At 49.3% G+C, this 12,177-nt stretch overlaps 1 protein-coding gene across 1 annotated transcript in view; it reads right to left on the bottom strand.

Annotated features, from left to right (window-relative positions):
- Positions 1–491: 491 nt before the first annotated feature.
- Positions 492–12,177, bottom strand: part of slc1a4 (solute carrier family 1 member 4) — a 96,401-nt gene continuing 84,715 nt past the window's right edge. The window contains exons 7-8 of the mRNA XM_085981615.1: positions 9,622–9,756; positions 492–1,926 (exon numbers count right to left, since the gene is read on the bottom strand). Coding sequence (XP_085837741.1) covers positions 1,692–1,926; positions 9,622–9,756 — 370 coding nt within the window. The 3' untranslated portion in view covers positions 492–1,691. The remainder of the gene's footprint in view (positions 1,927–9,621; positions 9,757–12,177) is intronic.

The raw sequence follows: 12,177 nt of genomic DNA, 5'->3' as shown, positions 1-12,177 counted from the left end.
CCAGTCCATACCGGCGATTATGCTCCACATGAGCCTCCTCCCATCCTTCCTCATCCAATATTGCCCAAGGATATTGCACAACCACGTACACAAGTCGAAGAGTGTCTTAACAGTTCAAAGTTCTCAGTTACAGCGTGCAAGATGTAGAGCCCTCTATTCCTTTCTCCCTCATGTGCTTATCTAGTTTCCCCTTAAATGCATCTGTACTATTTGCCTCAACCACTCCCTGTGGTAGCGAGTTCCACATTCTCACCACTCTCTAGGCAAAGAAGTTTCCCATTATGGCGGACACATTCCTGGATTGGAGTCATTGTGTAATTTTAAAGCGCTATACTATATTGTAAAAAATGTCTTGCACAACAACAATCTGCACAGGAGATAAGCAGCACGGTGAAAGTTAGTGAGTGCATCAGCTGTGACTTTCAACTCTTGGATAGCTTCTGAAATGCAGCCTAGATTGCTTCTTTGAAACTTCAAAAACTTCTGAAAACTATCATGGCGGACTCATTGCCCAATAGTTTTAATATTACATTTTGCAGTTTTCATCTTGCAAGAGAGTTTTACAAAAGGAATTTTTTTAAGATTAGGAAGGATACATTTGAATGAATGACGGTCATTAATTCAGGCCGAAATAGTTTATAAAAAAAACACAAATAAAACTCTAGGAAGCCTTCGCCTTCTTTACATGCAGGTCTTCTAGCACTTAATTGTTTAGCACACCCTCAAAAGGCCAGTCCCACCAGTCTCTGTGCTCCTCCAGCCTCCGATACAAAGGCAGACCCAGTAGGGGAGTCTTGTCTTCGTCAATGTGCTACTAGGGGATACCAAAAGAATTCAGCAGCAACTCTACACTGTTGCATATTAAAGTGGTAGAGGGACAAGCAAAGCTCTTTGCTTTGTAAACCATTTTCATTTTGGCGTTGTGGGATTTCTCATTTACATTTCTGTTCTTGTGAGCTGCAGAGTCAGAATCAAGCTGAAGGCAGCTAAGTCAGGATTGGTTTAAAGAGGGATCAAAGTAATGCGGAGAAAGTACACTTTAAGGCACAAGACTTATTTACAGGCTAAAGCAACACCCCATACATTTGAAATGCATTTTTATCTGAAAAAAGCTTTAGGCATCGACACAGTGGCACGTCCATGTGATGTTATACAGGATACTGTACAAATGGCAATGTATTACTTCGCGAGTGAGAAAGGCCAGTGATTGGCACAAGAACATTTTGAAACCCCCTGTCTCATCTGTAACAAGAGGTATCTTATTCTATAGACATTAATGTTTAAAAAGAAAAGAACTGTAGAAAAACAGAATAAGATGGATAAACACAAATATTAAACTTAGTTGAAGTTCTTAAATATTAAAATTTGTCGAAATGTCACTGATTGACTGTGGTCCCAGCCAGTTATCCATTGTTTCCATGAGGTCACTGATGTGCTGCTCATGGGAGTGTTTGTTGGGGATTGTTTTCACATGATTAACGTGTGATTTCTATTTGAACTATTATAAAGTAACAGTGTGGAAGTGGATAAAGCAGTGATACCAACATTAATGTCCATGGAACAAACCTGCATATTAAATAATCAGAAATCAACAGATAGCACAGGAGATGTTTATTCCCACATAGATTCTCCATGATGAAAGGGGTTTCAGACACAGGTAGCAGATGTTTGTGTTGGATATTTTGATGCCTTCACAGTATAGATTCTCTTGATTCTGGATCCATGGTGCTGAAAGGAGTAGGGAGCTGCTCAGTGTAAGTGACCAGTGGAGATGATTCTTCCTCTGAACTAGCATTAGCCACAGCTTCAACTTTCACGTCTGTTAGTTCTGTTTTCTCTGTGTCCAGTTCCTTCAAGCTGGTGTAATGAAGGATGGCTGCTCCGAGAGCATCCCCTTCCACATTAACCACAGTGCAGCTCCGGTCCCTGGTTGACAATCAGAAGAAGAATTCAGAATACAGCAGGAGATTTCTGCTCGCCCCTCCAATTTCCTCCCGACCCAATAGTGGTGACTGACCCACAAGCAACGGCAGCCCTCTGGTACCGCGTCAAGTGGCTATTCTTTCTGAGTGAGCCCAGATAGTAAGTGTCGACCGACAGGCTTTTTCTTTGTAGGAGGCATATGACTGAGCTTGAACATGTTCTTGCCCAAAGTCCACACACACACATTTTCCAGCTGGGGCCTACCAGAGCCTTTACTTCCTACCCTTATCTCTGCCAACACGCCCTCCCCCACAGCTTCTGAAGACCTTTGGCCCATATCCCTTTAATAACTTTGGTTAACAAAAATCTATCAATCTCAGATTTAAAATTAGCAATTGACCCAGCATCAACTGCCATTTACGGAAGAGAGTTCCAAACTTCTACCACCCTTTGTGTGTAGAAGTGTTTCCTAACTTCACTCCTGAAAGGCCAGACTCTAATTTTTAGGCTATGTGCCCTAGTCCTAGACTTCCCAACCAGCGGAAATAGTTTCTCTCTATCTTCCCTATCAGTTTCCATTAATACCTTGAAAACTTCGATCAAATCACCCCTTAATCTTGTAAATTCCAGGGAATACAACCCTAGTTTGTGTAATCTATCCTCGTAATTTAACCCTTGGAGCCCAAGTATTATTCTAGTAAATCTACGTTGCACTCCCTCCAAGGCTAATATATCCTCCCTAAGGTGTGATGCCCAGAACTGAACACAGTACTCCAGGTGTGGTCTAACTGTTCATCTACTTTTGCCACTCCCCCAATATTCCCACCTCTGCTATTTTGTTACTATGAACCATCTTACCAGAAATATTCTCATTATTACTCACTGTTCCAGAAATTTAGCTTCTACCATCCAACCAAAGTGCTATTAGCAGGAGGGAATATGTATACAACAACAACAACAACTTGTATTTATATAGCGCCAACGTAGTAAAATGTCCCAAGGCGCTGCACAGGAGTATTGTATGACAAAATGATTTGACACCGAGCCACATAAGGAGAAATTAGGGCACATGACCAAAAGCTTGGTCAAAGAGGTAGGTTTTAAGGAGCGTCTTAAAGGAGGAAAGAGAGGTCGCGAGGCGGAGCGGTTTAGGCAGGGAATTCCAGAGCTTAGGGCCTAGGCAACAGAAGGCACGGCCACCAATGGTGGAGCGATTATAATCAGGGATGCTCAAGAGGGCAGAATTAGAGGATCACAGATATCTCAGGGGGTTGTGGTGCTGGAGGAGATTACAGAGATAGGGAGGGGCAAGGTTATGGAGGGATTTGAAAACAAGGATGAGAATTTTGAAATCGAGGCGCTGCTTAACTGGGAGCCAATGTAGGTCAGTGAGCACATGGGTGATGGGCGAACGGGACTTGGTGCGAGTTAGCCGAGTACCATAAAAGGAGATCTGCCGGTGAAATTCAGCAGTTATTCAGCCCTGCCCTGTGTTGGACTTCCTCCTTCCCGAGCGAGAAAGCGCCCGGGACAACAACAACAACAACAGCAACTTGTATTTATACAGCTCCTTTAATGTAGTAAGTGTCCCAAGGCGCTTCACAGGAGCAATTATCAAACAAAATTTGACACCGAGCCACATAAGGAGATACTAGGACAAGTGACCAAAAGATTGGTCAAAGACTCTGGGGGAGAAATTCATTATAACCCAGGAATGGGCGCTAACTTTGGAAAAGTTTGAGATTTAGCAGGATCTCGCTGCACACAAAATTCAGTGTCATCACTCAAAGAAAGGATGGGAGTGCTAAATCAAGCGCTAATGACCGAGCTCAGTGGTGGTACACTCAAAGCGCTAACCAATATCAGGTGCAGTCTAATTGCTAGTCATCATTGCCACAGGCTCTTTCCAGTTCTTAAAGGGGAGGTTCATTCATGCTGCAGAACCTCATTCTCAGCATTGCTGCCTGTGAACCTGTGTCAGCAAGCAGGAGCAGGCCAAGTCCAAGGAGCCGGATGACTCAACCAGCTGTACTCATGGCAGATCCACGCCCCAGGGTGAAAGCCCGCAGATTTTTGGACCAAGCATTGGAGGAGTTGGTGTCCGCTGTGGAGAGACGGAGGCCTAGAAATTCAGTAAGGCCCCGCCAGCTCGCTTGCGCCCAAAAGTTAGCGCTGCGCGCGGAGCCAGTTGCGACCGTCAGAAATTCAGTTTTTGCGCCCCAAGTCGGAACCGGGCGCTATTCCAGGGTGTGCCCGCCCCCGCTTGGGGCGCTGAAACTGAATTTCAGCGCTGTAGGTGCCGCTGCGCCACCCGCTGCGGAGCGGCAGGCTGCGGTACTGCAGGCCTCCTCCTTCTCTTAAGGGGGAGGTGCCTGCAACGGGGAGATCGCCGCTTGATAGTGCCGGCAAATGAGCCCGGCACCACGGAGAAGTGCCGGGCTCGCGGAAAGCAGCCGGCAATGCCACGGGGGGGGGGGGTGGAGGAGGCCGGGGGAGGAGGTGCGGGCAGGCGGCCGCCGAAAAAGCGGCCGGCCGCACCTCCGCCTTAACTAGCGCCACTAAGGCTGCAGGACGGCCACGGTTGCAGAACGTTGCTTGCGGCCGCTGCGGAAGAGGCGGCCGCAACTAAATATGGGGGTCGGGCCGGTATCGGGGCGGAACCGGGGCACTGCGCACACCGATGACGTCATCGGTGCTGGCGCAGCGCTACCGGCTACCGCCGCCATTACCGCTGCGCTGAATATCAGCGCAAACTCCTCTATTGGCACAGAAGCCCTCTTTGGGCGGTAACTGGGCGCAAAGCTGGCGGGGCCTTACTGAATTTCTAGCCCGGAGGGTGGTGCTCTACCCGGCAAGTGGCAGGAGGCCCTCACCGCAAGTCTTCCGTGCCATGTGGAGGGAGGTTGCTGATCAGGTCTCGGGCAGCACTGTGGTCCCCAGGACCCATACACAGTGCAGGAAGAAATTTAACGACCTCACTTAGGTGGGCAGGGTGAGTCAATGCTTCAACAAATGCTACATACCACCATCTGAAACACAGTCTGCACACACTGCCCAAAGCACCACACCCCCAGCACTCACCCACCAACAATCTCTACCTACCAACACTCACACCCACATCTCACACCTTGCACACAATGACAGATATTCAACTATGGCAGGCACATCATCCAAACACATTGCTCCACACTCGCACACACTTTCCTTTCTCTTGCAGGCCAAGGTGGCTCACAACAGGAGGGAGCAGGAGTGCACAGGCGGGGGACAAGCGACACCCAACCACTGTCTGCACTGGAAAATAGAGTGCTGGAGATTATTGGGTGCTAGGTGGTGGGCGCCATGGCCACCGGCAACATTGACCCCCTTGGGGACAACAACGGTATGTTCATCCCTACTCCTTCTTCTCACATCCCACTTCCCCCTCACCCCACAAGCCTTTCACACTTTCCAGCTAATCATGTTGTATGCATGCATTTCTCCCTTCCTGCCCCCCTCCTCTCACCTTAACCTGAATCTTGTGCCTTTATGCTTTCAAATAATGAGCAAGCACTGGAGCAGCCTGTCCCTGAGGGCACCGTAGAGAACGAGGCAGGAGAAGATGAGGAGGAAGAAGACACCGTGTCACTGCATGTCTCGCCCGCAGGCACCAGCTCAGATACTGGCACTACGCATTCTTTAGAGGCTAGTATAGTAGTGGGATCTGCACAGGGTAATGCACTGGGGATGTGCGGCTGTAGCAAGGCCAGGGGGAAAGGGTAGCTCGGGAGCCAGCTCCCCGGAGGGCGAGTTCGCGTGCGAGTTCTGCTTCACAGGACTCAGATGAGGACCTTGACGGGGAGGTCTTTAGAAGAAGGGTAATATGCATGCACACGAAGATCATAGGTGCAATGGCAAGGGTGCCTGAGAGCCTGTCGGCAACTGTAAGGAGCGTGGAAGAGTCCGCCTCCAACATTGCACAGAGCTCTGCACACACCATGGAGCCCATCATTTCCAGCCTGGAAAGGCCAATTGAGTGGCTACCTCCTCCCTCGCTCCTGTTCATCATCCTCCTCCTCCTCCTCGTCTCCCCCCCCCCCCCCGTCGTCCTCCTCTTCCTCCTCTCCCTCTTCCTCCTCCTGAGGTGGTCCCGCAATCTCTGCTGTCAAGAGCTGGGCCCTCATGATGGCCAGATTGTGGAGCATGCAGCAGACCACGACGAAATGAGACACCCGCAAGTACTGGAGGGCTCCTCCCGAGTGGTCAAGGCAGCGGAACCGTTGGTCCGCTCAATGATGCTCCTGATGGCAGCATGGCTCTCACTACTGGAGTGCTATGCAGGAGTGTTGGGGTTGCGGAGGGGAGTCATGAGCCAGGTGGAGAGCGGATCGCCCTTGTCGCTGACCAGCCAGCCGTGAGCTTGATGTGGTGGCTGGAAGAGTGCTGGCACACTGGTCTGGTGCAGGATGAAGGCATTGTGGCTGCTGTCAGGATAGCGGGCATTCATATTGAGGATTTGCTGTCTGTGGTCACACACCAACTGCACATTAAGTGAGTGGTAGCCTTTGCGGTTACGGAAGATCTCAGGGTTGTTATGCGGTGCCCGCAAAGCCACGTGGATGCAGTCAATGGTGCCCTGCACCATGGGGAAGCCCACTATCCTGGCAAAGCCACATGCACACTCGTCCTGCTTCTCTCTGGTGATGGGGAAGGAAATGTAGCCCCTTCTCCTACTGTAGAGCCTCTGTGATCTCCCGGATGCAGCGATGGACAGCGAACTGTAAGATGTTCGTTATATCTCCTGTTGCAGACTGGAAGGATCTGCTGGCGAAGGAATTGAGGTTGACGGTGACCTTGACTGCCACTGAGAGAGCCGTGATCATCCTCATCTGAGGCTCAATGTCTGATTGCAGGAGGTGGCAGAGTTCTGTGACCACATCCTTGGTGAAGCGGAGTCTTCTAGTACACTGCTCCTCGCTTAATTGGAGGTAGGAGAAGTGCTCTCGGAATACCCTCGGAGGATAAGGCCTCCTGTTGAGAGCCCTCATGGCCCTCCTCCTCCCTCTGGCCACATGTTCCAATCTTTCTCGCTGCCTGCGCTCCCTCCGCAGTAGATCCTGGAGGGCAAGGTCGACTGCCAGTACAGCCCCCATTAATGTAACCAAGTGCAGCACTTTCATATTTTGTGAGAATAAATGTAACTAACTTTTAGAAGCCGCAACACTCCAGAGACTAATCAACCTTTGAATGACTGAATTCAACTCTTGAACTATCTCAAACTGACAAGGAAGCAGTGAAACACCACTAACCTGACAATTGCGGCTCATTACTAAAGATCCCTTTAAATAGCACCCCTGGAATCGGCATCTGCCTGCTTGGTGCCTCCTCTCCCTGTCACTGTCGGGACCAGGTGCTAAGGCAGGGGGCGATACTCAATTTGGTAGATCGGGCGCCGCACGCTCGCTGACGTCACGATCTGCCTGGTGCTGAAGTCCCCGGCACTAACTCATAGCGGCGGCACTACGGGGGGGGGCTGAATTTGGCGTGTGGCACTGGATTCGCCTCGCCGTGGCGCTACTGCCTCAGCGCCCCGTTAGCGACCCCGACAATAACTGTGCGATATTTTGAATGGCCCGCGCATCCCCGTAAAGGGGCCATGCGGCACCAAAAAAAATTACAGGGAACATTGGAGCTAAATCCCCAGGGCCTGATAATCTGCATCCCAGAGTACTAAAAGAGGTAGCCATGGAAATAGTGGATACATTGGTTGTCATCTTCCAAAATTCTATAGATTATGGAACATTTCCTGCAGATTGGAGGGCGGCAAATGTAACCCCACTATTTAAAAAAGGAGGGAGAGAGAAAACAGGGAACTACAGACCAGTTAGTCTAACATCAGCAGTAGGGAAAATGCTTTAATCCTATTAAAAAGGATGTGATAACAGGATACTTAGAAAATATCAATGGGATTAGACAAAGTCAACATGGATTTATGAAAGGGAAATCGTGTTTGACAAACCTACTGGAGTTTTTTGAGGATGTAACTGGTAGAATAGATAAGGGAGAACCAGTGGATGTGGTGTATTTGTATTTTCAGGAGGCCTTTGATAAAGTCCCACACAAGAGGTTAGTGTGCAAAATTAAAGCACATGGGATTGGGGCTATATACTAGCATGGATTGAAAATTGGTTAACAGACAGGAAACAGACAGTAGGAATAAATGGGTCTTTTTTGGGGTGGCAAGCGGTGACTAGTGGGGTACCGCAGGGATCAGTGCTTGGGCCCCAGCTAGTGACAATGTATATCAATGATTTGGATGAGGGAACCAAATTTCCAAGTTTGCTGACGACACAAAACTAGGTGGGATTGTGAGTTGTGAGGAGGATGCAAAGAGGCTTCAAGGTGATTTAGACAAGTTGAGTGAGTGGGCAAATACATGGCAGATGCAGTATAACGTGGATAAATGTGAAGTTATCCACTTCGGTAGGAAAAACAGAAAGGTAGAGTATTATTTAAATGGTGCTAGATTGGGAAATGCTGATGTACAAAGGGACCTGGGTGTCCTTGTACACCAGTCACTGAAAGCAAACATGCAGGTGCAGCAAGCAGTTAGGAAGGCAAATGGTATGTTGGTCTTCATTGCAAGAGGATTTGAGTACAGGAGCAAGGATGTCTTACTACAGTTATACAGGGCCTTGGTGAGACCACACCTGGAGTACTGTGTGCAGTTTTGGTCTCCTTACCTAAGAAAGGACATACTTGCCATAGAGGGAGTGCAGCGAAGGTTCACCAGACTGATTCCTGGGATGACAAGACTGTCGTGTGAGGAGAGATTGGGTCGGCTAGGCCTGTCTTCACTAGAGTTTAGAAGAATGAGAGGGGATCTCATTGAAACGTATAACATTCTGACAGGGCTAGACAGACTGGATGTTTCTCCTGGCTGGGGGTCTAGAATGAGGGGTCACAGTCTCAGGATACAGGGTTGGACATGTAGGACTGAGATGAGGAGAAATTTCTTCACTCAGAGGGCGGTGAACCTGTGGAATTCTCTACCACAGAAGGCTGTGGAGGCCAAGTCACTGAATATATTTAAGAAGGAGATAGATAGATTTCTAGACACAAAAGGCATCAAGGGGTATGGGGAGAGAGCAGGAATATGGTATTGAGATAGAGGATCAGCCATGATCATACTGAATGGCGGAGCAGGCTCGAAGGGTTGAATGGCCTACACCTGCTCCTATTTTTCTATGTTTCTAACGTAGGTCAGTGAGCACTGGGGACACTTGACTGGATTGATGGGTGAACGGGACTTGGTGCTAGTTAGGATACGGACAGCACAGTTCCTGCCATCTATCTCTTGTGAGCGAGCATGCTCCCGTTCGTGCGATTTTCCGCTGTTCCGCGTGGGAAGTTGTCCGGTGGGATTAAAATGAGGCCTGGCTGTTAAAATCACTGTATTCACACTGCCATCAGATCAGCTCAGACTTGGGTTTGATGGGTTTCACTCAGTTCAATTTGAACCAAATCACATCAGTGTTCCCAGAATATTGGCTCATCCCTAGTTTCCAACCGTTCTAAGTGGCACAGGTTAATAAATGGAAAGCGAAGAAAAAATCCAAAACACAGGAACATATATAATTCAACATTTAAATATTATAGAAATTGCTTTCTTAATAAAAAAAAGGTAGAAATTTGGACTATAGTGGGATCTGAGGCACTTACACAATCCAGTCAACTGCTAATATGAGGGAGAGGTCGTTGGTGGGAAGTCCAATAGCTTCCAGAATAATTGCTATTGTGAGTACTCCTCCAGCTGGAATTCCCGCTGCTCCAACGCTGGATGCTGTGGCAGTCACTCTGTAATCAGGACAAACGACATTTCAACAATAACAACACTCGCTCACTTTACATCAAGTTACATCAAGTCGACAGCACAGAAACAGGCCATTCAGCCCAACTGGTCCCTGCGGGTGTTTATGCTCCACACCAGCCTCCTCCCACCCCTCTTCGCCTCACCCTATCAGCATATCCTGCTATTCCCTTCTCCCTCATGAGTAGCAGCAGCATTAAAATTAATTGATCCAAATTTCCCCAAACTCTCGGAAATTGCGATGACCGATGGACTCGGCCCTCTCAGAAACACACAAAATTGGAGTCCTTGACTTAACTGCAAATACAAACAAGCAGGTCAACCCACCACCCAGCAAGTTCTGGCAAAACAGGAAAGGTTTATGTTTAAAGTGGAGCTGTACCACAGTGTAAACTGCCTGAAACACCAACGTTGATGCTGTTCTGTTCACATCACAGAATCACAACAGTGCAGATAGAGGCCATTTCGGCCCATCGAGCCTGCACCGACACATATCCCACCCGATCCCCGTAACCCCTACACCAACACATATCCCACCCCTATCCCCGTAACCCCACGTATTTAATCCCCCTAACACTAAGGGTCAATTTTATCATAGCCAATCAACCTAACCCGCACATCTTTGGACTGTGGGAGGAAACCGGAGCACCCGGAGGAAACCCACGCAAACACGGGGAGAATGTGCAAACTCCACACAGACAGTCGCCCGAGGCTGGATTCGAACCCGGGTCCCTGGCGCTGTGAGGCAACAGTGCTAACCACTATGCCACCGTGCTGCCGGTGAACTATTGCATTGAGGCTGGTATTATCCGACCTTATTTTTTCCGATGAGAGATTAGCTGAGTCAGACATCACCTGTGGTTTTGATTAATGAGCAGAGTGTACACAAGTGTTGAGAACTTGCTTGTGGAGGCAAACACGGAACAAACACAGGAATGGCTTTCCAGACTAATGAGGCGAGATTATTTCAAATTGCTCTCTCATATTATTGCGCACTCCGTGAGTCTATGCCAGAGTAGCTTTGCTCCATGTAGAGATTCTCTCCCATGCCTGCAACAAGCAGGCTATCCATCTTCCATCACAAAGACCGTCTCCTTCCACCTCTGTAACATCGCCCACCTCCGCCTCGGCCTCAGCCCATCTGCTGCCGAAACCCTCATGTGTGCCTTTGTTACCTCCGGGCTCCACTATTCCAATGCTCTCCTGCTCACTGCTCCTTTGCATCTGTTCCACCACTTAAATACTATTCAACTCTACTTCAATTCGATTTACTTAGAAACTGTTTTGATTCATTTTCTGTAGGCGAAAACTGGGAACAGGAAAGCTAGCAGAAAAAAGCAAGGCCTAGAAATTCAGTATAGCCACGTTCAGGGCGCTAAAGTCGGGCGGCCGCTAAAGTTTGCACCCGGTGCAAGTTTGCGCCACCTTCGCCGATATTCAGTCGCATCGCCCCAAGAGGTTGCTGCTGCGCTAAAACAGGCGATGCACGACTATCATTAGGCGCTAAGCCGGCGGTCCGGGGCGATACCCCCGAGGGCGGGCGCAGCGCAGGTGCGGCGAGTTGCTGATTGACGGCAGACACTCTGGCGCTGGTCAGCTCTTAAAGGGGGAGGGTGGACTTGTCTGGCTGCCATGCCCTGCGCACTGCAGCCCTGAAGCAAGGCCTGACCAATGCTGGTTCATCAGTTCTACGCCCTGGACCATGGTGAAGCCCGCTATTCTTCCAAATCCCATTGTACGCTCTTGCTGCTTGTCCAGGGTCATGGGGAAGGAGATGTACTGACGTCTCCTTCTGAAAAGGGCATTGTTCACCTGTCGGATGCAGCAATGTACCGCGAACTGGGAGATGTTGGCAATGTCCCCAGTAGCGGATTGGAAGGAGCCGGTGGCATAGAAGTTGAGAGCCACCGTCACCTTCACTGCCACCGACAGAGACGTCCTGCTCCTCAGCTGTGGCTGCAGATCTCTGCGAAGCAGGTGGCAGATCTCAGTGACCACCTCCCTTCTGAATCGCAGCCTCCGAACACACTGCTCCTCAGACATGTTCAGATATGAGAACTGCTGGCAGTATACCCTGGGTGGGTAAGGCCTCCTGTGCCGACACCTGTTGGCCCTTCTCCGTCTGGCCATGACTGGCACTCTCTCACGGCGTCTCTGATCCCTTTGAATGCAATGCAGAAAGCCAACGTTTCCACCCATTGTAGCCCCCATTACAGTATATGTGGCGACTCAAGGCTATGGCACTGAAAGTGAAATCCAAGTGCAAAGCTCTGGCCTGAAGCCAGAAGTACCTGTGCGAGCGCTGAGTCAAAGCAGAAAGCTCTCTGCCTTTGTCTCTCACACAGAAGGATTGGCACAAAATGGCTGTCACTTATAATGCAGGAGGAGTCCCCTTTAAATAGCGCCCC

Source organism: Somniosus microcephalus, chromosome 3, assembly GCF_052327205.1.
Source record: "Somniosus microcephalus isolate GS21.2 chromosome 3, FLI_Smic_1.0, whole genome shotgun sequence".
In the NCBI taxonomy this organism is placed as follows: domain Eukaryota; kingdom Metazoa; phylum Chordata; class Chondrichthyes; order Squaliformes; family Somniosidae; genus Somniosus; species Somniosus microcephalus.
The sequence above is the reverse complement of the archived record's forward strand: the minus strand, read 5'-3'. Positions and strand labels throughout refer to the sequence as shown.